The following is a 23997-nucleotide window of genomic DNA, read 5'->3' as shown; positions in this document are numbered from 1 at the left end:
TCTGCTCGGAAGTATAAGAAATAGCTTAAGGTTGATCAAATTCTATGTTTTTCAGCGATTACTCGAAATAACTTTCTGAATATAGCAGAACATACAGGTTTCATTACTCTTGTTACAATAGCTTATAATAAGTGGGATTTGTAAGGCTATTCATAAGAAGCTAACAAATCTGTTCTTCATCGGAAGAAATACAATGCAGCTTTTAGATGCCTTTGGAACTGCTCTTTCAAGCTATCCCGTACATGAAATTTTTAGATGCATTAGACGATGTTGATAGTAACGTTACATTAGAAAGAAAATATCGTTCGGATACTGATTTGTACTCTAATTATACTTATTACAATATCACAGAGTTTGGCTACACACAGCACCCATACCAATCTACCGCAAAAAATTGCATATAGAAAAACATAGGAATTCTTGTTTGAGTCACTAAGATGAGTACATCAGTCTTTTCGTTACTATTTACAATAAGTGATATCTAAGGCATACGAGATGCATTCCGTTGAGAAAAGACAAAATAAAACAATAAAAACCACTCCCTAAAAACTGAAATATCACAAATGTACGGAAATGGTTTAAAACAAAAACAAAATATATAAATAAAAATGAAATACAATAAACGAGAACTAAAAACAACTTAAAAATAGTAGTCTTATAAATGCACATTTTCACTCTTACTTAGCTATAGAAAAATACACACCACAGTTTTTGTTTTTGCTTCTTTTTTGGTTATCATCGTAATTAGTTTAATCAATAAATTGAATACAATCTTCTTGTTTTCTGCTCTCCTTTCCTCAGCCGTTGATTTTAACACTGATGAAACGCTGGACCACACTCCGCTACAATGTTGATAAGATGCGTGATAGGTGTGTAGGCTGCACATCATCGCCGGAGTGACACAATGGTCCGCTACAAAAGCAGCGGAGAATCTACATCGCGGTGGCGTCCAACGATGATACTCGCAGAACAGATGACGTTAGATGGATGGAAGAATTTCTAAATATTACATCGTTCTATGGTTGCTTGCTAAAGGATTTATGGTTGCTGTTTAATAGAGTGGTACGGAGATGTGGAGGTGTTGATCGCTACATTTACTATTATGGGGAGATACATTTATCTTTAGTATTAGGTGGTTTGTAAACCACATTTTGTATTAATTTATACTTTCTTGCATTTGACTTCGAAATACATTTCGCAAGTAAATTTACAATCAAAGGTCCCAGTTTCCAATGAGACTGATACCCGATGAGTAGGGTACATTTTACACTTTTTAAAATTCAGATTTTTGTTCGCTCCGAGCGATTGACAAATGATTATTAATATAAACATTTTTCCTAGAAATTAATAATGTGAGGGCTTGCTTTTTGCGAACATACGCAAAAATGAAGTCAAGATGGAGTGAGTCTGAAGAATGTTGAAGTGTGTTTCCAAAATGGTGCCGCCTCGTATAGTAAGTAGCAAATACTTCAACTCGGCAGCGCCAATCTAACATAAAAAAATCGAAAGCGCTCTGTTTCGAGAATTGAACGCAAGAATAATTATTTGAAAAAGGATGATGTGCAACCTAATGTCGCGAACGATGTTCCTCGCGGCGTTCACGATCGCGTTCACGTTCGCGGTCGCGATCCGATGACCTGTAGCGATCATCGTTATAGTAGCGTTTGGAGTTGTCCGTCGAGGTTTCAGCGGTTGGCTCCGGCGTTTTGTTGCGTGGGCGGGAGCGTCTTGAACTGAAACGATACAATTGATTTAATTTGGTGACATTCAACTTCAATTAGCATTGTTGAGGCGTACACTATAACTAGGAAGTTTGTGCAGTTTCAATTGATTTGAAAAACCATTGCACTTTTTTGTGTTTTTTAATGGGCGCTTCCATGTATTTAATATCAATATGTGTAAGGAGCCTTCGCGTAAGTAACTGAGGGTTTTTAAGCGGAACACGAAAATAATGAATGCTTTTGAAAACATGTAGGTACTATGGTTGAAAACCCAAAATAAATTCTTTGCTTAAATTTGTATTGTTTCTAACTTGTTAATTGTTCCATATATTAGGAGATAGGAAATCATGAGAGTTTGGTATTATCTTACATCGACGTTTTACGGGACACTTCTCAGCGCGGGACAGATACTAAAAATGCAGGCTTGCCGTAATGTTGGACCACTGTAATTATGTATGTACAGAATAAAATGCATTTGAATGCAAGAATACAGAAATGTCCCTTTATGGTTTCGTCTTTCAAAAGATGGCTTGAAAACTAACTTCTAAAATAGAAGTGTTTTAACCCCTTTTTGCTTAATGGATGTTCGGAACATTTTCGGAAAAAAATGAGCATCTAAACTAAACTGAACTAAACAATGAAAATTAAACTTACCCGTCACGTTCACGATCTCGATCACGATCGCGGTCTCCACCGCGGTCTCGCTCGCGAGAACGCTCGCGATAGCCACGGGAAGATGATCTCTCTCGCCGTGATCTCGAACGAGGATGCGATGTACGCTCACGGGATCTGGATCGCTCTCTCCGGCTGTAACTCTTTGTTTCAATGCCATGCAGGGTATCCTGGAGCGAGCTAATCAGAATCTTGCACCGCTCGTCATGTGCGACCTTTGATTGTTTGATTAGAGATATCGCCGTTGCTAGTGTTTCAATCGCACTCGAGTATTCACCAGCTGCCGCATCTGAAACGGCTCTGAAAAATAAATCATTTAAAATGTCATATTTTCAAAAAACAAAAAATAAATGAAATAGCTACCTAGCAATGGCCGAACTGCTAACGGTGCGATTTCGAGTCATAATCTCTTCGAACTCTGCCTCACTTAGTTGCGGTGCAATTCCATGCTCTGGAAATGGGCCTCCGGGGGGCTTTCCACCAGGACCCGGCCAAGGACCACGGGGTGCTGCTCCTCCCTGTGGATTAAAATGGGGCGGTGGACCTTGTCCAGCCGGTGGACCATGTGGTGCAGGTCCACCGTTGGGATGGTTAGGTGGGCCGCCTCCTTGATTGAAAAATGCAGGATTCACGTGAGGGGCAGGACCTTGTGGTCCGGGTCCACCCATCGGAGGTCCACGAGATGGTCCTTGCATATGGGGTGGTCCCTGGCGAGGCCCGGGTGGTCCAGGGGGAAAACCACCAGGTCCACCATGCATTGGAGGCCCATTCCAATCCGGTCGCGGTCCACGCGAAGGGGGACCTTGGTACTGAAATAGATTCATAAAGCAAATGCATAAACAAAATGATATTTTCGACAAACACACCAGTAGATGATGCGAAACATTAAACGATTAATAAAATGTGCAAGACATATTTACATCCATGAATCTCTGTGATCTCTGTGATGGGTAAGGCGGTTTATTTACCATTTGCGGTCTATGCTGCATCGGACCCGGTCCACCCGGCCCACCTGGTCTTGGCCCATTCATCCTCGGTGGCCCATTCCATTGACCTTGATTTTGGAATCGTGGTGGACCTTGCTGTGGAGGTCCGTTTCCTTGATGCATTGGTGGACCCTACGAGAATTTCCATGAAAATTAAATGTTCGATATGAGATGATACATGAAATGGTGTCACAAACATTAAAAGCACACAAAAAAAAACAAAAAACTACGCGTTGGCTAGCTAAAATGTTTTATTGGGAAAACACGTACTTTTTATGAGGATTTGTTTAATTACGCATTGCATATATGCAGCAACCATCAGCAATATATGTCAACTGAATTTTCAAAAGAGCATAAAATACCTATTTCCTTTGTTTCTATATCGCCAATTCTATAATGAATCCGAACCGCAATAAATACTAGATTTATATTTATTACGTCGAAAAACAATTCTTAGAATTCAATCATACCATAAACTAACGACTTAACGACGCGTTGTGATCTTTGTTAAGCCTGGTATACAACTTCTCCTGCCCGTAAACATGAACGTGAACAAAAGGTGAGAGGAAACGATAATTCCACGGTGACCATGAACAATTTGGCACCAGCATTTTAAAAGAGCGAAACTGCTTTTGTAAAGTAAATCAAGAGGTCGAAAGGACAAATGGTCGAAAAGGACAAAAGATCGAAAGGGACAAAAGGTCGAACGGGACAAAAGATTGAAAAGACAAAACGTCGAAAGGAACAAAAGGTCGAAAAAGACAAGAAACTGAAACGGAGCAAATCAATCTCGCACACTGACACTACAAGTTTTATTCATTTCTTAAATCATCTTTTCTTATTATTGGCATTACATCCCCTCGTGGGACATTGCCACCTCGCAGCTTAGTTTTCATAAATCACTTCCACGAGGTTTCTAAGCCAAATTACCATTTTTGTAATCGTACACGATGATACTTGTATACCCAGGGAAATCGAGATAATTTCCAATCCGAAAATTGCCTAGACCAGCACCGGGAATCGAGTCCAGCCACCCTCAGCATGGTCTTGATTTGTCTCGCGTACCTCACCGCACGGCTAAGGTAGATCCCTTTCGTAAATCAACAATCTCTTTTATCTCTAACAGAACTATCTATGTAGATATTCATAATATTGTTTCATAGTAATTACTCCTTCTTTGAAAATTGCTCTTTCTTCGACTTTGGTCGATGAGCTGAGTGTATTACTTCTGCTTGAAGTTAGATGCATTTCACAAATTCCTTTGGAATACACCCAAATTGTTATCTATACTTTTCCTTGATCGACATTTTGTCCCTTTCGACCTTCTGTTCCTTTCGACGGTTTATCTTTTCGACCTATTGTCCTTTCGACCTTTTATCTTCCGGCCTTTTGTCATAGCTTCGCTTTGTGTTCTTCAGCTCCACACCTCCGAAATTGCCTACTTCGATCTGGACCCATGAGGTCATTTTTGGACTTATGTCCGAAATCGAAGCACTTAAAGCAGGCCTGAGTGTGTTGTTTTATGTTCATCGGGCATTACCAGGGTTTGAATCCAATGGAGAAAGAGAAAATCTATCACTTATCACGTCTGTATACTCTCTCGATAGGTAGCATACCGTGAGAGACGTTTTTCCGTAGCTGTTACGATAATTAACTGATTCGGGGGGCTACAACTCATGATAAATTTCTTTTAAAAAGCCCCAAATGCGGTAGGCACCGGTTCTGATGATGCATTTCAACTTGTTTTACACAGCTGTGCGGAAAAAATGTGGTGCCTCACATAAAATGAGCGAGAACAAAGGGTTTATCAAACCCCCTCGCCTATCCGAATCAGTTTTTTTTTCTTTTGTTTGTGTCTTTATTAAGGAGACTTTCAGTCCGAGGCTGGCTCGTCTCCGGCGTTTTTTTTCAACTTGTTGTATAATACAAGTGCGACAGTTTTGTCACAGAAAAATTGACATAACACTTGTAAAATTTTCATCGTTCACTGATTCACTGGTCAATTTAAATAATCATTAGTTGGCCAATCGATCACTCGTGGCGCGCGCATCGGATTTGCTCGAGTTTGACGTTTGCTCCCTACCGCCATCTAGTTCGTGATTTGCCCAACTAACTGAAATCAACAGATGTCACGACGATGATTTTGACGAGTAAATGTTCAATGTGTTATGTCTGTTTGTCTGTAGTTTTGTTTTCATGGCTAGTTGTGATTCGAAGGGGGTCTTGCCTTTTTTATAGTTGTTCGTTATCTATTGAAAGCGATTTCTGCAAACCCTGGGCATTACTGATCAACTTATCTTCAACCAACCACCACCACACTGATCTCTCATTGCAGCCACCCAGCCCATCTTCTGTTAAGTTTTTATACGCAGCAGAATCATCACAACCTTTTGAGTTCTGCGAATGCAGTTGAATCCTCACCCATTCCAACGAGTTTTTCATCGTCTACACGTAAAAAATAACCTTATATGTCATGGCAAAAAACCATTCGAAAATACTTATACTCTTCATTATGCCACCTAATGAATGATCACATATCAAAAAGCTAATAACATTCATAAGTTAATGAAAAGTATAAGTTTCGGAATGTATTTGACTAATGCGATGTATAAGTTTTTGCAGCGGGCGTTGGCAAAAAAGTATTAGAAATCCTAATAAATAATATTATCTTTTTTACTTGTGTATTGCCCTCTCTACACTCAGGAAAAACAACACATACTATAAGGTACAGTGGGGCAAGTGGGTCAAGGAAATCGTATATTTCATGTTCATCAAGTCATAAAAGTTGAATATAATATTGAAATTGATCATATTTATGATATAACGCATCATCTATCCAAGCTTTATATGCCTGCGAACAAGATCTTTGAAAAATACTTTTAGGATACAAAATATTTGGAAAACAAAAAAATCGGTTACAATTTTTCACTTGCCCCACATGTGGGGTAAGTGAAAAAATGATTTTAAAAGAGGATTTTTAATATAAGAACATATTTTCTGTTCATATATGTCATGCAAATGATAATTATACTGAATAGAACATAACTGTGATCTGTTGTGATGCTTTTTGACACTTCATGAAAGTCAAATGGCACTAGAGTGCCTCCATTAAATAATTTTTATGTTTTTATGTTTTCTTTACTTGAATTTTTTGAGATCTAATATCTCATCTCCATTTGTGTCTAACACTACTTTCTATTTCAGGTTTATAGTAAGACAATGAACCTTGGCAATAATGCAGAGAAATTATCTTTGAAATATTCATCAAACCTGGAATCATATTGTGTTTCATTAACAATCCACTTATGATTTCAGTAGAAGAGTCTACATTAACAAATAAATAAATTTTATAAATTTCAACTAAATAAATCATAATTGTTGATATACTTGCAATAGTAGTGATTCTTGTATTAAAGCTATATAAATAACATTTTTTCACGAATGATTTATCAAACATGGATTATTTAAAAGACTGACACGCTTGGCACTTAGGGTTCCTGATTTAGTATTACCACGTATCACTGTAATAACCAAAAGCCTTCGAATGAGTTCGAATTGGTATCATTTGTTTATATACGCTTAATAGAAATTATTTGTGTTTGGGAAAATAGAGAAATCCATTCAGTGTCGGAAAATTTTCACTTGCCCCACCCATGGTAAGAAAAAGGCAAAGCAATAAAACATTTTTTTCAAAATTTTTGATGTTCTTATCAATATTTTTGTGGCTGGGATTCAAAACTACAAAGAAAACCAACTTATCAATGCACTAATTGAATGTGTTATGGAAACCAACATAAAATAATATTTGTATTTATTGACACGCAAAACAATTTGTGCAAAAGATAAACTTGAAAGGTTAATAAATTTTTACTCTCGCATGTTGAAATGGTTCATTATTTCATGTTTCACTTATTCAACGCATTGATTTGAATGGCCTTGTATGATTGTGAAGTGAAATTGAATAATTCTGTGCTTCATCAATGAAATATTTGCGTTTTTTTCACTTACCCCATTTGCCCACTTACCCCTCTGTACCTTATGGCAAAAATCCGTGTATTTTGAAATATGCGTATCATGCGTCTTCACATACTTATTTGAATACAAATTCACACGAAATGACCCACATGGATAGTATATGTGTCGAAAATATGGAATCCATTTCGCTACCCCCATTGCAAAAATCCATGTGTGAACTCATGAATATAATGAGGAGTGAGTGTACATAAAAGATATTTTAGTTACTAGATAAAGATTGTCGCTGTCGTCGCTGTCCGAAACATCTTTTGCTGGCGAGGATATGGGAGCTAAATGTCAAAGAAGGAAAATCCACACGATTTGACAGCTTGGTACCCAACATGTTCCGGACAGCAGAACAAAGGGAACCGAAGCGACAATCTTTATCTAGTAACTAAAATATCTGTTGTGTACATCGGTGTAACTTTTGCCCTAGGCTTTGACAATAATTGCCTCACCTCTGTCCTTTCAACTACAGCCATTGGATGGTGCGCCCTCCCGCCCTTGCGCTTCTTTCTCTCCCTCAGCCGTTTTTTTTTGCGGCTGTCTTTCCGCTTGTTTCGCTTTTTGGGGTTTACGACCTTTTCCCATGGAAGGCCTTCCTCCCAGCGAACTTCAGCACCCTTTTTTTGTGGAGACACTTGCCTCCGCCGTTCCTAAGGGTCAGCCGTTTTCCTGACCTTCTCCCGACGTTTAGCCGTATACTTCCTCTTTGGTGGTACTGGCTTGGCACTCACCTTTCTGATCGAATTCCATCCCGATCCTACTGACGGTCATGCGTTTCAAGAGTTCAACAGTCTAGCGTTCCGTCAGCTGTTTTTCCTCAGTAAGGAGCCGAATCTTCAATTCGGCCTTCGTAGCCTAGCTCACTAACAACTCTTTCTCCTCAGTAAGTAGGCGGATCTTTCGTACCGCTTCTTAACTAGCCTCCAACAGGGACCTCCATTTCTACTTTGCCTGTACAACCATGTTGCAGATGGTCGTCACAGACATCTTTAGATCCCTGTTGTATTTCACGCGGTTATCCCGGACATGATCACGTCCGAGATGTTCGTGATCAGCTCCATTTTCTGGCCTCCGCTCTCCTGGTGGCTGGTCATAGCCACATTAATGACCTTGGTCAGAGTGGCGCCATCCATTTTGATCTCCACTGGCGCTTCCTCTACCTTACCACACTCCTCACTGCCGCCTACCCATGGCGACCTATGGGACGACCTATTAAGACTACTTCGTCTGGAAAACCAATCCACATAGTTGTCGGACGCTTCACTTGATTTTTGGTAATGATAAGAATTAATTCCCACGACGTAAAAAATACGATATCGTATAGATCTAATACTAATCAACAAGCTTCAATTGGATCTCTAGGACGCCCCATGAAAAACATTTTAGGAGTATATCTCGATTGCTCTAGTTTGCAAACTATCACTGCACGCAGTGGGGAACAGTTCAACTTATTTTTCTTCGAAAGGACCAATGACTCACGGTATTTGGCAGTACAGCATCAATTTAGAACTGGTGACATTCTTCCAATGGGCCTTCGAGCCAAAATTCTTCGTTATGAGTTCGATGAATTTTCTGCCCGCAATAGAGAAAGTATTGAATCCAACGCTGAAATAGTACGAAACAACGGTATCGACGTAGAGTCCTGGAAATTTTTCTTCACCATATGTAATGTATTGGTCAAAAAGGTACTAGTTATTGACTTACTTGGAAACCAACTATTAGACTTTTCTCCATCTCATCAAAGAGCAAATTTGGCGCAAAGGATCACTTTATGTTATGATGCAGAGCATTGTCTTATTGGGAGCTGTTTGCGAACAAATAAGAGAAAGTTAATCAATGATGTTGAAGCTGGACTAGGGACCCCTTATCCAGAGTTCAACTATACTGCACAAGATAAAATTTCCGATAATATCGACAATGACTACTGTGTTGTTGCGTCATGGAATGTGAGAGGTTGCTGCAAAAGTGAAAAAAGGAACTATATCGATAAGATCCTTTCGGAAAACAACGTTCACATCGCCCTTTTGCAAGAAGTGAACACTGAATGCACTTCAATCCTGACGGACAACTTTAAATGGCACGTGCAAAAAGCGACTGGAAACAAACAAAGAGGATTAGCGGTACTTACAATGAAATCAGCAGGAATAATTATCTTGAGCAATGAAAGAGTCAGTAATAACGTAATGAAAATAAAGATTTCAATTGGAGCAGGGAAAGCGAGCCGACAATGTATTATTTTCAATGTGCATGCACCTAATACGGGGCTATCCACATTCTTAACTGAATTGGGAATTGCACTCATGAAGTGTGAACATCTGAACGAAGTTTTAATATGTGGGGATTTTAATGCCCAGTTAGGCAAAATGGATATAAGTTTGAATGAAAAACATCTAATCGGAAAATTTGTAGGACACGCCAAGTCAAACGAAAATGGAAATCAACTGAAATTTTTTATGCGTACACACAACCTGGTGGCACGGAATACTATGGCACATTCGTCATTATTGATAACAAGGACATGCAAGGATAAAGCTTCACAAATTGATCACATATTGCATACCATCTCCTCCAAAGGTTTTGTAAAGAAATTGAAAGGGGAAGCTGATAGAAGAGTTTCCAAGTGATCATAAGCTAAATTACATTTAGGATTCATATTAGGAAAAATCCTCTTTCTGCTGTCGAACAAAGAGCTTTACGGGTCGGTGAGAATAATACGAATTTGCCGATCACTTGGGACGTGAAATTATTACAAGATGCTGTCTTCAGGAAGAAATACCAAGAGCAATTGGCAAGTGTAAGGATCGATATTGAAGACCCGTCATTATCAACCTCAGAAGTGTGGGATCGTCTTGCATGCAAATTACAATCGGCTGCAAAAAAGTCGATTCACAAATATGCACAAATTCCAAACTCTCAAAGACAGAGATTAGCTTTGGCTAAGCTGAAAAAGTGTCTATTCTGGAAAAATCGGTGTCCTTTCAATAAACGTAAGCTCGAGAACTTTTACGACGCAGAACGCAACTACAGGATCGTTTGTGAAGAAAAGGAAAAGGAAGAAGAATTCGAGTTTTTCGATAATCTGAAGCGTTTCAAACCTGGAGAAAGGATTAACAGAACATTCAAGTACATAAAAAAGTTCAAGAAAAAGAAACCTTCAAGGAACATAGACATCTCATTGAACCATTTTCTGGAACCACCATCCATTAACCTGCTCCCACAGTTGATAGAAAATACAAGTCAAGAATGTGATCAAGAATATATACCAGACACTGCATATATAGACACGATTCTAAAGGGCTGTAAGAACGAAAAAGCGGCAGGACCGAATGGAATCCAAGGTGAATTGCTGAAATACGCAGACGAAGGAACTCTGGAAGAATTTAAAAATCTGCTAAAACGAGTGTGGATTGAAAACAGCATCCCAGATGGCTGGAGAAAAACTCTCGTCGTTCCTATTCCTAAAAAAAAGGCAACCGAGGAATGTTAAAGATTTCCGAAAAATAGTGTTAGGTGTAGGTTATACAAATTATGCGAGCTGGCTACTGGGAATCCTGACACAAAACACGACGATAGGAACACATCAGGCAGGCTTTCTTAATCAGCGTTCCACAATGGATCACATTTTCACAGCGCGTAGAATTCTTGAAGAAAAGTGGAATTCCGGAGATGATCTTATTGTGATGGCTTTGGATTTAGAAAAAGCTTTTGATAATGTAAGCTTAACGGCACTCCCTGAAATACTATTAGCTAAAGGGGCGCCAATAGAGATTGCCAACAGAGTTATCAATTGTCTAAATTCGGAAGAACAACAGATCTTATGGAACGGCCAAAAAACAGCACCTCAATTCAGATCAAAAGGAGTGAAACAGGGATATCATCTTTCGCCTTACGTGTTTGACCTACTAATTGAAGAAGTGTTGATCACGGTGGAAGACGAGTTGGACGGATTTTTAAGACTCAACCAAACAAGAAGACTCAAGTTTCCAATAATTCTGGTATATGCAGACGACGTCTTGATCATTGCAAGATCAGTGGAAGAGCTAAACAAGCTGCTGCCTGTGTTGGAAAATTACTTGGGGGAAGTGAACCTTCATCTGAACATGGAAAAAAGTCAAATAATGGTTAGAACACCTCTTGGGAAAGCGCCTACAGAAATAAAGATCGGCGAACGCGTTTTGAAGACATCATCCTGCTTGTACTATTTGGGTATTCCAATCACGGAGAAGTTAAATCGCCAGTTGACAACGAGGAAGCGTTCCAAAGATGCAGTCATTGCATCGAAAGTCATCTTAGAGTTTATTAAGGAAAGGAAACCATCTAGAAAACTTGGAACCATTCTATACGAAACTGTGGTAGCCCCAACAATGGTTTACGGAACACAAGCAACAGTACTTACAAAACGTTCCCGGCAATCTCTACGAAGATATCAGAAGCAAATATATGGTCAAATAGATGGAATGTGCAAGGAAGACAATTCTTCAAATACCTGTGACGGACCAAGATCTATTACAAAATGGATTCGAATCCTTTAGCTCAGGTATTGGGGACACATAGTACGAAGACCAGATAATCATCTGCTCAAGCTTGCAGCTAAATATAAACTACCTCACAAGAAACGTGGTCGACCAGCTTTCACGTGGTGGGACTCCATCGCCGACAGTATGTGGAGGTTCGAAAACATAAGTGTGGATGAATGGTATGAGTTGGCCGAAAATAAAGAACGATTTGAAAATAAACTGAAAGAACTATACAACTTGCCAGAGTCAGAATCAGAGGATGAATGAGTATCGATAAATTTTATATAATGATTCAGTTATGGTGAATTATTTTTAATCCTAGAAGCTTTATGTCCTTTATGTCAATGTTAAACTGTATAAAGATTATTAAAAGCTAGGCCGTAAATACTAAACATTTAAAATGTGTTTGTTTTTCTCTCTTTGGTGACGTTGACGTATTTATTCCAAGGTATTTAGTAGCACTGTTTTCGGTCCATATAAAGACTCTTTCTAGATCGTTGCTCATCAACCTGATGTGATTCAATGCCAACATGTCTGGATTCGGAAGACAAGACAACAACGAAGTGTGTTTCTCATACCTACGGTGCATCGATTCAACCGCCAACGAGCAACAAGGAGACGCAGTTCATCTGATTCATCTTTACGTCGGTCCTGCTGCACCTGATATATGTTTACTCCGAATCCCTACCCTACTAATACAATCCCTGTTTTCCCGTAACATTTATGAGAGGTCGTAGAGTTCTCTGCATCTCTCTCAAGTAAATGTTGAACTAACATTCCTTTCCCATCCTCACCAGTTGCAAGGACGTGGCCAGGACTATTCAGGGCTGTTGGAACAAGCAATGTCTTCGCCTAAGAGTTAATAATTAATCCAAAATTATTACCTATCCAAAAACGGGTGAAGCGTTTACTTTGCTCTTAACAATGGTCTTGAGTAGTACCACCCGGGCAGAAGCCATGAACAGAATAACAAAACATGATATGGACTTCATTGATATAAGAGATAAAAGAACAGGCAATAATATCAAAAATTTGCAACGAAATATCATTTAAATATCAAGATATGCTATGGATAAGAACAAACCAATGATACTTGATATCGATCACATATTACAAATAACATATTTTGATATCTTCATGATATTTTAGTGCAAAATTTTGATATTGTCGTCTGATCTTTTATCTCTTATATCAATCATGTCCATATCTCATTTTGCTATCTTATCAACATTTGATATTAATTAGCTATTTTCGTCTAATCGGGCACCTACGATATTGTGCAACTTGGGCAATGCTAATGCTAATGCTAATATCTCGGTTGCTCTAGTTCAGTCGCGCCTGTTACAGCCAGCGTTCGTCGAAGTCGTCCTGGCCCTGAACTTAGATGTACACCGGGTATCTCCCAACCAGCTATTGCAGGCAAGAACTCTTATATCCCTGAAGTGTTGATTTATCATCAGAACGCAGGCGGGATAAACTGTAATGTCGAACAATATGTTCTTACCACATCCGATGATTGGCTCGATTCCCGTACCCTATCTAGCCAGGTCTTTGGCTAGATAGGGTACGAGAATTGGCCCACACACAATCAGTCTTTTCAGTGATCGAAATGACGAATGCTTCGGACGAAATCGTCATTATCGGTGACTTCAATTTATCAGGAATTTCGTGGAGTTCCTCCTATAACGGGTTTCTTCACATAGATATGGAACATTCTTCATTACATAGTCACGCTGCAAAACCAGGGTGTCTACTCATCTGTAAAAACAAAATTCCCTGATTTTTCCAGGTTTTATCCAGGTGTTTTACATTAATTTCCAGGCAAAAACAAACGTGCCATATATAGATTTTAGCAGCAAAATAATCAATTCAAAAAAGTAAATATTGCGAAAAATATTATTTTAAAGAATATTTTGGTGGCTTCACAAAAACAATGTTGTAAATTACTTAAGAAATTCCATCGCAAGTTCACCCAGAAATGGCTTCAGCCATTTAATCAAAATTCCTTCAGGAATCCCATAGTTCCACCAGGTATTCCTTTGAAAATTTCTCCATAGATTCCATCGGAAAATCCTCCGGATTTTAAGAATTGCTTCAGAACTTACTACAGGATTTAATTTGAAAATTTCTTTGCTAAAACTTTAGAAAACATCTCAAAGAATTGTTTCGAAAATTCCTTTAGAGATGCATTTAGCGATTCCTTTACGATTTTTTTATTCCTTTAGGTGTTTGTTCGAAAATGTCTTGTGAAAATCTTCCGCAACTACCTTTATAAAATACTTTGCAAATTTCTTCAGATATTCATCTGATTTTTTATTATGAATTTCTTTGGAAACTTTTTTTTAAAGAAACTTAAGGAAATGTTCCGGAAATACGTTTGGGAATTTCGTCAGGAAATCCTTCAGAACTTCTTACGAAAACTCCTTCAGGAAATGTGTTGATGCAAAAATATGAGATTGCTGGGTCCATGACGTTAGGCATAAGGACGTTAGGCAAATACCTTCTTTATGTCGTGGGTTATTTTTGGGACATTTTATGTTTAACATCCTTTATACCTAACGTCCTTATACCTGTTCGCATGACCAACGTCTAGTTTGTTCTAGTTTGTTTGACCGACATCTAGTTTGCTTGGACCTAGCAGCCAAGGTACCGGTACTATAAGTGTCAAACGACCAAGTTATAGCCTATTCAGATTACGCCATTTATGATCATAAATAACATGATAAACAAGCTGATGCCATCCCCATACATTAAATTTTCTTTCTCCGCTTTAACACGATATTTATTACGATAAATAATCTAATCGTAATCTGAATAGTCTGTCAAGCTTATTGAAGCATATTTTGGCAGAATAATTTCAATGGGAGAGGAATTTCAATTCCTTCATCAGTGCTGCCACCTGGAAAAGTTTAGAGAAAAAGTAGAACCATGGAAATTTGACATGGCATGATATAGAAAATGAGAATTAAAATGTCTCTAGAACGTTATAGACATTTTTTGTCAAACATTTTTTAGTTTGTGGGATTAGAAATTCAACAATCTTAAGCATTAACTGCGTATTCGAAAAAAATATAAAAATCGAGATATCATGTCTATTTTGTGTGCTTTTACAATTCTAACCCCATTCATTCAGAAGTATCTTGAGGAAAACTTTAGAAAATATCTGGAGGAGTTTTTCCGGATATTTTGCTTTTAAGAATTCCTTGGAAATACTTCGAGAATACTTTTAGAAACTCCTTTGATAAAACCATTCGGGAATCCTTCGTTTATTCTTTCAAGAATTTCTTTAGCAAAAATCCTTCACAAATCACTCTACACTTTAATTTAAAATCTTTTCAGGTTCCCTTTCGAGAATTTCTTAAAGAAACCATACGAGAAATCGTCCGGAAATTTGTTTTGAAATTCCCCCGGGAATTCGGTTTATATTTTGGAAGTTCCTCCAGAAATAATTTAGAAAATTGCTAATCATTCTTATGGACACTCTTTTAGTGATTTCCTTGAATAATTCCTTGGAAAACTGATCCCGAAATTCCTTCGGAAGTTCCTCCTGGAATTGCTGTGAAAAATCCTAACTAATTTAGTATTTTTTAAAAATATATTCCTAACGAATTTCCGAGGGAACACTCAAAAGAATTTACAAAGCAATCCCTAATTGATTTCCAGAAAAAAAATCCTAGATTCCACCAAGAATAGATTCGGAAATTCTCCAGGAATTCTTTAGAAGATGGCAAAACGTTTTTTTCCGGAACAACGATCCATTAACACTACATTCACATAACATATAGGCATCTTCGCCATGGAATGTGGTCCTTCCATGATTTTGAAACGCTAGCGAACCTAGCGGTGGAAGTCAAACTTTACTAAACAACGTGCATAAGACAGTGCAGCATCGCATGCTTCGATGTCTCTTTCTTTCACCTTGGATGTACGGGAGTGCCGTTCGTCGGTTGTTGCTACGCAAAGAGCCTACTTTAAAAATTGTAGTTTGTTCTATCATGCCTATCTGTTTTGTGCTACATTTTCAATATATTTGATTGGTATATTTATTCAAATACTTTTAAGGTTTTTTTCATCTTTTGAGAGAATTTCACTCATGGTCACCGGGTATTGAAATTTCCCTGATTATGTCAGGATTTTCTTGATAATTCCAGGTATTTTCCAGGAGGGGAGAAATTCCCTGATAGTTCCAGGTTTTTCCAGGAAGTAGACACCCTGAAAACTCCTCGATTACTACAGCACAGTCACGTTACGTCAAATCAACCACGTCACCAACGTAAATAATCGCAGCCTGGATCTGTATTTTGTTAGCACTCAGGACTCTGCTCCACTCATTTTGCATGCTCCATTCACGCTAGTTAAAGCAGTTAACCATCATCCTTCGTTGGTACTCAAGCTGAACAACATGCGAGCTAATGTTGTTGCATCAATCAAGCCCGTAATCTACAATTTCCATAACGCCGATTGTTGAATTCCTCGCTACATTGGACTGGGTTGACATTCTTGACGGTTGCGATGCAGACGATGCGGCATTGACTTTATCGCATATTATTGAACACACGATTGAAAGGCACGTGCCTAAAAAAAACATCGTTCCTCACAGCTGTCCTTGGTAGACCCGTCAGCTTCGTAAAATGAAAACTGTTAAAAAGCTGCTTTCAAGTGCTATTCCAAACAAGATTTTTTCTCAGTGCGAGAGCACTACAAAAAATTAAACTCTGCTTATAAGGTTGCTAAACGCCTCTGGTTTTCGCAATATTAGCAAAATATACAGCGAAACTTAAGGGCCATACCTAAAACGTTCTGGAAGTTGCCGCCAAGTTTTGCGAGCACCTATTGTAATGAAGTCATCTCTGATGTCATAATCGCGGAGGCTGCCAACAACGTTACATCAGCCTTGATCACTTGTGCCACGTTTTTCATATATGCAGATATGATCCGAAGAGCTACCTCACAGTTAAAATCATCCATGCATCCAGGTCAGGAATGCATTCCGTCCGTCGAACTTCTGCTCGCTCCTATTCAACTGTTTTTCAACAAATCGCTATCCAGTGGCACTCAGGCCGATGAACATGGGTGATTCCCAATCCATCAAATTTTCGGCAACCTGAGGCATTCCTCAAGTAGGCCATCTTGGTCCCTTGATATTCCTGTTGTATTTGAACGATGTCAACAATGTACTCCGAGGACCGCGACTATCGTATGCGGATGATATGAAGCGCTATGCACTGGTCAGTGATCTCTTTCACTCGTGTACGTCAGCCAATAATTTACAACTACGAGCTCAACAGAACTGTGATGCAACTTGTGGACTGCATAAAGGATCTTGCGTTATTCTGAATACGCAGCTAACATTTAAACATCATGTCTCTTATGTGAATAGAAAAGCCTCTAGAACATTGGGATTCATCTTTCGCATCGCCAAGGGCTTCACCGATGTTTATTGCTTGAAGTCACTGTTGTACATTGTTCCGCTGTCTGGCATCCTAGTATAACGGATCAGCAAAAATTTAATTCGTTCTACGCATCTTCATTCGTTTTGCTCTTCGGTTGCTTCCATGGCGAGATCCATTCCGGTTACCCAGTTACAGCAGCCGTTGTCAATTGATTAATCTCGAAAGTCTACAACTGCGAAGCACATTCCGCGAGCAATGGTTGTTGCTGATACGCTCCAAGGTAGAATTGACTGTCCCGAACTTCTGGAATCAGTAAACTTGAACGTTCAACCTAAGGCACTGCAAAATAACGGAATGCTGAGAATACCTTTTTGTAGAACAAATTACGGACAACGTGGAGCGTTGTTGGGTCTACAACGGACATTTAACGATGTTGTCCCAGGTTTTGATTTTAATCTATCTCGACAGACGATTCGTCGTAATTTTACCAGGGCTTATTCTGCCATGTTAAACAATCCACGATGTTTTTACCATCATTAGGACCTAGTCGTCTGTTGAAACAACAAACAAGAAACAATAGCAATTGGGTCGCCCTTGCAGCTGTCGACGAATCCCACTCAGAAATTGTCATCTGAGCCTACTGGCCCAGTTGGCAAAACTGGGTGGCAGGATCGGACGACGTGCTACAAGGCCAGCCCCGGTTTCAGGTCGGTGTCACCTTGCCTTACTAAGATAGTAGAATATCTCAACGCTCGACAGCCAGCCCTCGCATCTAAAATATAGCAATAACCAAAGCAAAGTTCATTAACGCGCGCTTCCAGAAACATAATTGAGACTTAACTGGCATCAGTCTCATGGTGTTGAACAACTTCACACAGAAAGTGTGACATAAGAGGGGAAGAGGGTTTGAAAATTTACAAAGCAAGACCATGCTGAGGGTGGCTGGGTTCGATTCCCGGTGCCGGTCTAGGCAATTTTCGGATTGGAAATTGTCTCGACTTCCTGGGCATAAAAGTATCATCGTGCTAGCCTCATGATATCTTCTTCTTCTTATTGGCATTACATCCCCACACTGGGACAGAGCCGCCTCGCAGCTTAGTATTCATTAAGCACTTCCACAGTTATTAACTGCGAGGTTTCTAAGCCAGGTTACCATTTTTGCATTCGTATATCATGAGGCTAGCACGATGATACTTTTATGCCCAGGGAAGTCGAGACAATTTCCAATCCGAAAATTGCCTAGACCGGCACCGGGAATCGAACCCAGCCACCCTCAGCATGGTCTTGCTTTGTAGCCGCGCGTCTTACCGCACGGCTAAGGAGGGCCCCTCATGATATACGAATGCAAAAATGGTAACCTGGCTTAGAAACCTCGCAGTTAATAACTGTGGAAGTGCTTAATGAACACTAAGCTGCGAGGCGGCTCTGTCCCAGTGTGGGGATGTAATGCCAACAAGAAGAAGAAGAAGAAGGGTTTACCCATTTTTGCGTTATGTTGGAACTTTCCTTAGACTGGAACCCAGCCTGGTATTGCAGCAAATACAGAAATATAGGAATAAATTATGTTGACCGTTGAACGAATGTCCCTGGATGGAGATCTTTCAAGTTGGTATTTTGCTCCGATCGAGTTGCATGGGATCCATAGGTGACATATTAATTTTGTCCAAAGGAGGACGATTCACCCGAATCGTAGCGAAAAAGGAGGACATTTGGTTGAAAAGGAGGACATAAAAAAAAATCAATCGATTTTAAGTTTTTATTATGATTAAGAATATTATAGGGGAAAAGACGGCTTTGGCAGGTTTTGTTGTTTGCAGGGGGGTTTTTGTCGACCGAATTTTATGAAATTTGGCCACAATATTTTTTGATATGCAAAGAATATTTAGGCCAAATTTGAGCATAATCAGTCATAAAAACCCCCCTGACAATAATAGAACAAAACCTGCCAAAGCCGCCATTCCCCCTATTTGTTAAAAGCTTGTACACTAAAGTTTGTTGGAAGACGTGTTTGTAAGTCGAGAGAAATACGACACCTTCTTCTACTTTTTTAACATTACATCTCCAGATAAAACATTTCCGACTCTTTTGATAGTCTTGCTTTATTAAGCACTTCTAGTTATAAAATGCAAGCACCATTTTTATAATGGGAGGTTTCAAATCAACAGTGAAAAATTGTTGAAAATTCTTATGCTAGCATTTTTAGCGATATTCCATAGAATTTTTACAAGAATTATAATTATCGCATACAATTCTGATCATTTAACATTTAATTCTGACCTAACATCTGGTTCCATCAGGACTGATCACAAGATGATCAACAGACAAGTGGAGATTTTTTATTAACTGTGTGACCAGTCTACATAATTCTTAACTAGAGAATTTTAAAACTGTTAAGAATCAGACTAAAGAAACTCAAAACTATTCAGAATAAATCAGACTACTATTCCATTGGAGCCATAGCATGGCGATTGCTCTTCGCCTCACATATTCAAGAAATGTACAGTGAGATGCGTTCAAAAGGCAATTCGATGGGCGTTTACTTGTAGAAGTATTGAGAAGCATTTTTTTCCCTATCCCTTTTTCCACAATTTCAATTCTTCTGATATCTTCGACACCTATTACAATAACTCACGCATTTAATTTTTGATATTTACATTGATTTTATTCGTGAACTTGAAAAAAATAGATTAGAAAGCAAAACAACGCAATCGTGCGCAACGTTTTACTTACGAATGGATCTTTGTTGTTATACTTTTTTTAAACTAAAATATCTTCAGAATAAAATGGGGCCCGCCTTAGCCGTGCGGTAAGACGCGCGACTACAAAGCAAGATTATGCTGAGGGTGGCTGGGTTCGATTCCCGGTGCCGGTCTTGACAATTTTCGGATTGGAAATTGTCTCGACTTCCCTGGGCGTACAAGTATCATCGTGTTAGCCTCATGATATACGAATGCAGAAATGGTCACTTGGCTTAGAAACCTCGCAGTTAACCCTTTCTTTCCCATGGTAGCTGTAGAGCTCCATCAAATTTTGCACCTTCCAACATTCATCGAATTATCTCAACAACAAAATGCAGTATGTGACACAACTTTGTGGTTTCATTAGACTGCAAATATAATCAATTTTATGTAAAAATAGTTAAACTATTGAAAACAATCAAGTAACTATTGATTTACAATCAAAAACTTTTTTTTTCGTTTTCAACCAATTTTAGCTATGCCAAATAACTTTTGTTCTAGCATTTTTCCCATAGTTGATTCCTTCCTATTGAAATCTTTGAATAAAGTCGTGGGAAAGAGAGGGTTAATAACTGTGAAAGTGCTTAATGACCACTAAGCTGCGAGGCGGCTCTGTCCCAGTGCCAGTCCCAGTCCCAGGGATGTAATGCCAATAAGAAGAAGAAGAAGAAGAAGATCTTCAGAATAAATATTCATGCAACTGTTTTCTCCAAATATCCAGAAGGAGGACATTTTAGCGCAAAAGGAGGACATATGAATTTTAATGAAAAAGGAGGACATGTCCTAAACCATATGGTCACCCCATAAGTAAGAAAAAATTCTCAATGTAAGAAATTTCGAAAACTGAATGTCAATAATGGCGCGGTCACGTCCTTAGATCATCAAGGAGAGGAAGGATTGTTAGTTTTAAATCTTGTTGTTACAGTTGCCTCCCTCGATATTGAAGGGACCATCGAGATAGGTTGACCAACATTTGAAAAGGGTGTAACAGCCAAAATTTATTACTTCCGATTCTTCGTTTATGTGGACGAAGAATCAGAAGGAATCACTGAAGAAGTTGTTTCCAAGTAGGAAACGAAATACGTATCTGTTTGTTGATACATAAAAAGTGAATAGTGGAAGTAAATGGAAGAATAATAGTCTTTTAACCTTGTAGCATTTCCCCTAAGACGCTCTAAAATAATTAAACGAAAAATTACCCATTTTTCTGTCCAAGCTTTCGCTCAGGAAATCGTATTGGATTTCCCACTACCCCATAACTAAGGATATCCTACAACAAATGTGTGGATGAGTTGATATGAAATGATTTCTCTTTTCCTTTTGCGATCAAAATATCACAAGTCATTCAATAAGCCGCAGAACCGCGACCACATATGGTCGGGGTTCAGCCAAACCGCACCAAGCGGCTTTTCGGCTGACTTGTGATATTTTGTTCGTACAAGGACAACGGAAATAGTTTCATATCAATTTAAGCATACATTTGCAGTAGGATATCCTCAGTTATGGGGCTGAGGGATATTCGATGCGATTTGCGATCAATTGAATCTGCTAAACGAAAGTTTGAGCAGAAAAATCGGTAATTTTTCGATGGCGCTTGGTGTGATTTGGCTGAACCCCGACCATATGTGATACGATTGGGTTAAAAAAACATTTCTCTGCGTGATAGTTTCATGCGAATCCGATTGATACCTATCAAGAAATTATCATTGAAAACAGTTGTTCATGTTCAAATTCACGAGAGATGTAAACTGCCCATGATTTCATTGACGTATCAACCATTCGAAATTTCAGCATATTTCATTTATTACATATTTACTAGGCTGCAACAGCGATACGTTGTTTGTTCCAATCTTCATTTTAGTGCTTACGGGTTGAAATGTTTTAAATTTGCCATATTTGTCCCTTCTTCTTCTTCTTCTTCTTCTTCTTCTTATTGGCATTACATCCCCACACTGGGATAGAGCCGCCTCGCAGCTTAGTGTTCATTGAGCACTTCCACAGTTATTAACTGCGAGGTTTCTAAGCCAGGTTACCATTTTTGCATTCGTATATCATGAGGCTAACACGATGATACTTTTATGCCCAGGCACCGGGAATCGAACCCAGCCACCCTCAGCATGGTCTTGCTTTGTAGCCGCGCATCTTACCGCACGGCTAAGGAGGGCCCCTTTGTCCCTAAATTATTCGAATTTCATGCGAAAGTGCAATGGTTGTTACGTCAACTATGAAATCATGGGCAGTAAAGCACGTCTTTGTTGAAAATCGGAAAATGCTGTTACCTACATTGGGACCTGACAAGTACCTTTGTTACAGTATTGTGCTTCAATACACCTCTTAAAGCAATATTTTCATCTAAATGGATTTAATATAGTCGAACAAGCATATTGACTGTAAGCGCCCTGAAGCTTTGTTTAATAATTAAAAACGCATGCAAAACCTTAAGAATGTCCATGCAGTGAAAACACAACTAACCTGCGGTCTTGGTGGCCCTCCCGGTCCTGGTGGACCTCCCATATGCATCGGTCCCGGCATTGGATGATTATGGGGTGGTCGCATACCCGGCGGCATATTCGGGCCCATTCCCATTCGTGGTGGACCACCCGGTCCATTGGGTCCTCCCGGAGGTCCACCCATCGGGCCTCCCGGACCCATTGGGCCCATACCCATGTTCGGCGCCGGAGGCCTTGGTGGCCCGTTGGTCTGACCCTGCGCCGGTGGAGTCGGTCTCGTCTTTTGTTGACTCTCAAACTGGTTCAAAGCTTGTTTTGTCGGCAATGTGACGACTGGATTCTGACCATGCAGCTCCTTTTTTGGCAGGCGTTCCATTACGAATCGCATACTGTTTTCCGAACCCAGCGAAACTACACAAAATCCTTTCGACTGACCATTGGCGCGATTTTCGAAGAACTTGACTTCTTGAAAATCGGTGACGCCTACTTCCGTAATTGCATCCGCAATATCTTGATCCGTCGTCCACCATGATAAGTTTCCCACGTACAATTGGAACCTCCGGGCCATATGATTCATAGGTCCTGATCCATGATGGTGATAAGCACCGTTAGTGTCCACTCCATCCAGACGTTCGATCGACGGACCACTACCGGAATTATTCCGTCCATGATCTCCCGAGGGGGTAATCACATCATCATACAAATCGCCACCATCTCCACCGAATTCCTCCTACAAGACAAAATAAATTCAACTTTTGCCGAAACGCATAATCCCTTGATTTTAGTTACGTTATTTTGCGAAAAATCTTGCTCCAAGTCATCAGCATACAAATCAATATCCACGCCATCGGCCATCTTTCCTCCTCATTCGAAGTAAAACTCAGCTAAACAACCGCTTTTTGGCCAGAGAATATTGTATTCACCAGCTATTTTGAACGAAATACACTAGCGTACGTAGCAATTCACACTCGTAAAACGTTTTCCACCCACGATCTAGTAAAATAAATAAAATTATGCACAAAAATCACAACGAGAAAGTTTTGATGCGATTTTTTCGTTTCTCATTTCTCTTTCAGCAAAATGCCGCAAACGCAAACCGACGGCACAGAAGAAAGAAGAAGAGAAAATGCCAACATTCATTCTAGTACTTCTTCAATATTTTGACATTTACGGGTAGATGCCGCAGATCGAAAAGTACACTGAAAACCAAAACTACAAAAACTGGGTTGTTTGCACTCAAAACCGTGGTTCGGGCCAATAACCCAAATTTGAGTAAAATGACTTTTCTGGCACTATAGTTTGCCTTCATTGTTAGATGACTTTACCCATTAATGGGTACTATGTTATTGTTGATATTATTCCCACCGTGAAAAATTCACCCATTTTCCTTAAAAAGCGCCACTACCCATTAAAATGGGTAGTGCCATTTTTTCAAGAAAATGGGTGAATTTTTCACGGTGGGAATAATATCAACAATAACATAGTACCCATTAATGGGTA

General features: G+C 39.3%; 1 protein-coding gene across 2 annotated transcripts; it reads right to left on the bottom strand.

Annotated features, from left to right (window-relative positions):
- Window positions 1-708: 708 nt before the first annotated feature.
- Window positions 709-23607, bottom strand: LOC134211116 (cleavage and polyadenylation specificity factor subunit 6). Of its 2 annotated transcripts, none has more exons than XM_062687745.1 (6): window positions 23287-23607; window positions 22520-23227; window positions 3314-3511; window positions 2757-3202; window positions 2376-2693; window positions 709-1733 (listed from the first exon to the last, which is right to left on the bottom strand). In XM_062687745.1, exons 1-6 carry the CDS (start codon window positions 23350-23352, stop codon window positions 1568-1570), a joined length of 1902 nt encoding a protein of 633 aa, XP_062543729.1. In that variant the 5' UTR covers window positions 23353-23607; the 3' UTR covers window positions 709-1567. The 2 variants fall into 2 exon arrangements, with proteins under 2 accessions (XP_062543729.1, XP_062543730.1); XM_062687746.1 differs by having other exon boundaries at window positions 3362-3511; window positions 23287-23606.
- Window positions 23608-23997: the final 390 nt, after the last annotated feature.

This window comes from Armigeres subalbatus, chromosome 2, assembly GCF_024139115.2.
Source record: "Armigeres subalbatus isolate Guangzhou_Male chromosome 2, GZ_Asu_2, whole genome shotgun sequence".
In the NCBI taxonomy this organism is placed as follows: domain Eukaryota; kingdom Metazoa; phylum Arthropoda; class Insecta; order Diptera; family Culicidae; genus Armigeres; species Armigeres subalbatus.
This window is presented reverse-complemented; position numbering and strand designations above follow the sequence as displayed.

Bases quoted from the DNA above. Each gene is read 5' to 3' on its own strand.
- LOC134211116 (XM_062687745.1), bottom strand. From the start codon at position 23,352: ATGGCCGATGGCGTGGATATTGATTTGTATGCTGATGACTTGGAGCAA. The intron at 3,512-22,519 runs GTTAGTTGTGTT...AAATTCTCGTAG, and splicing joins GAGGGCCACCAAGACCGCAG to GGTCCACCAATGCATCAAGG. The intron at 2,694-2,756 runs GTAGCTATTTCA...TTTATTTTTCAG, and splicing joins AGCAGTTCGGCCATTGCTAG to AGCCGTTTCAGATGCGGCAG.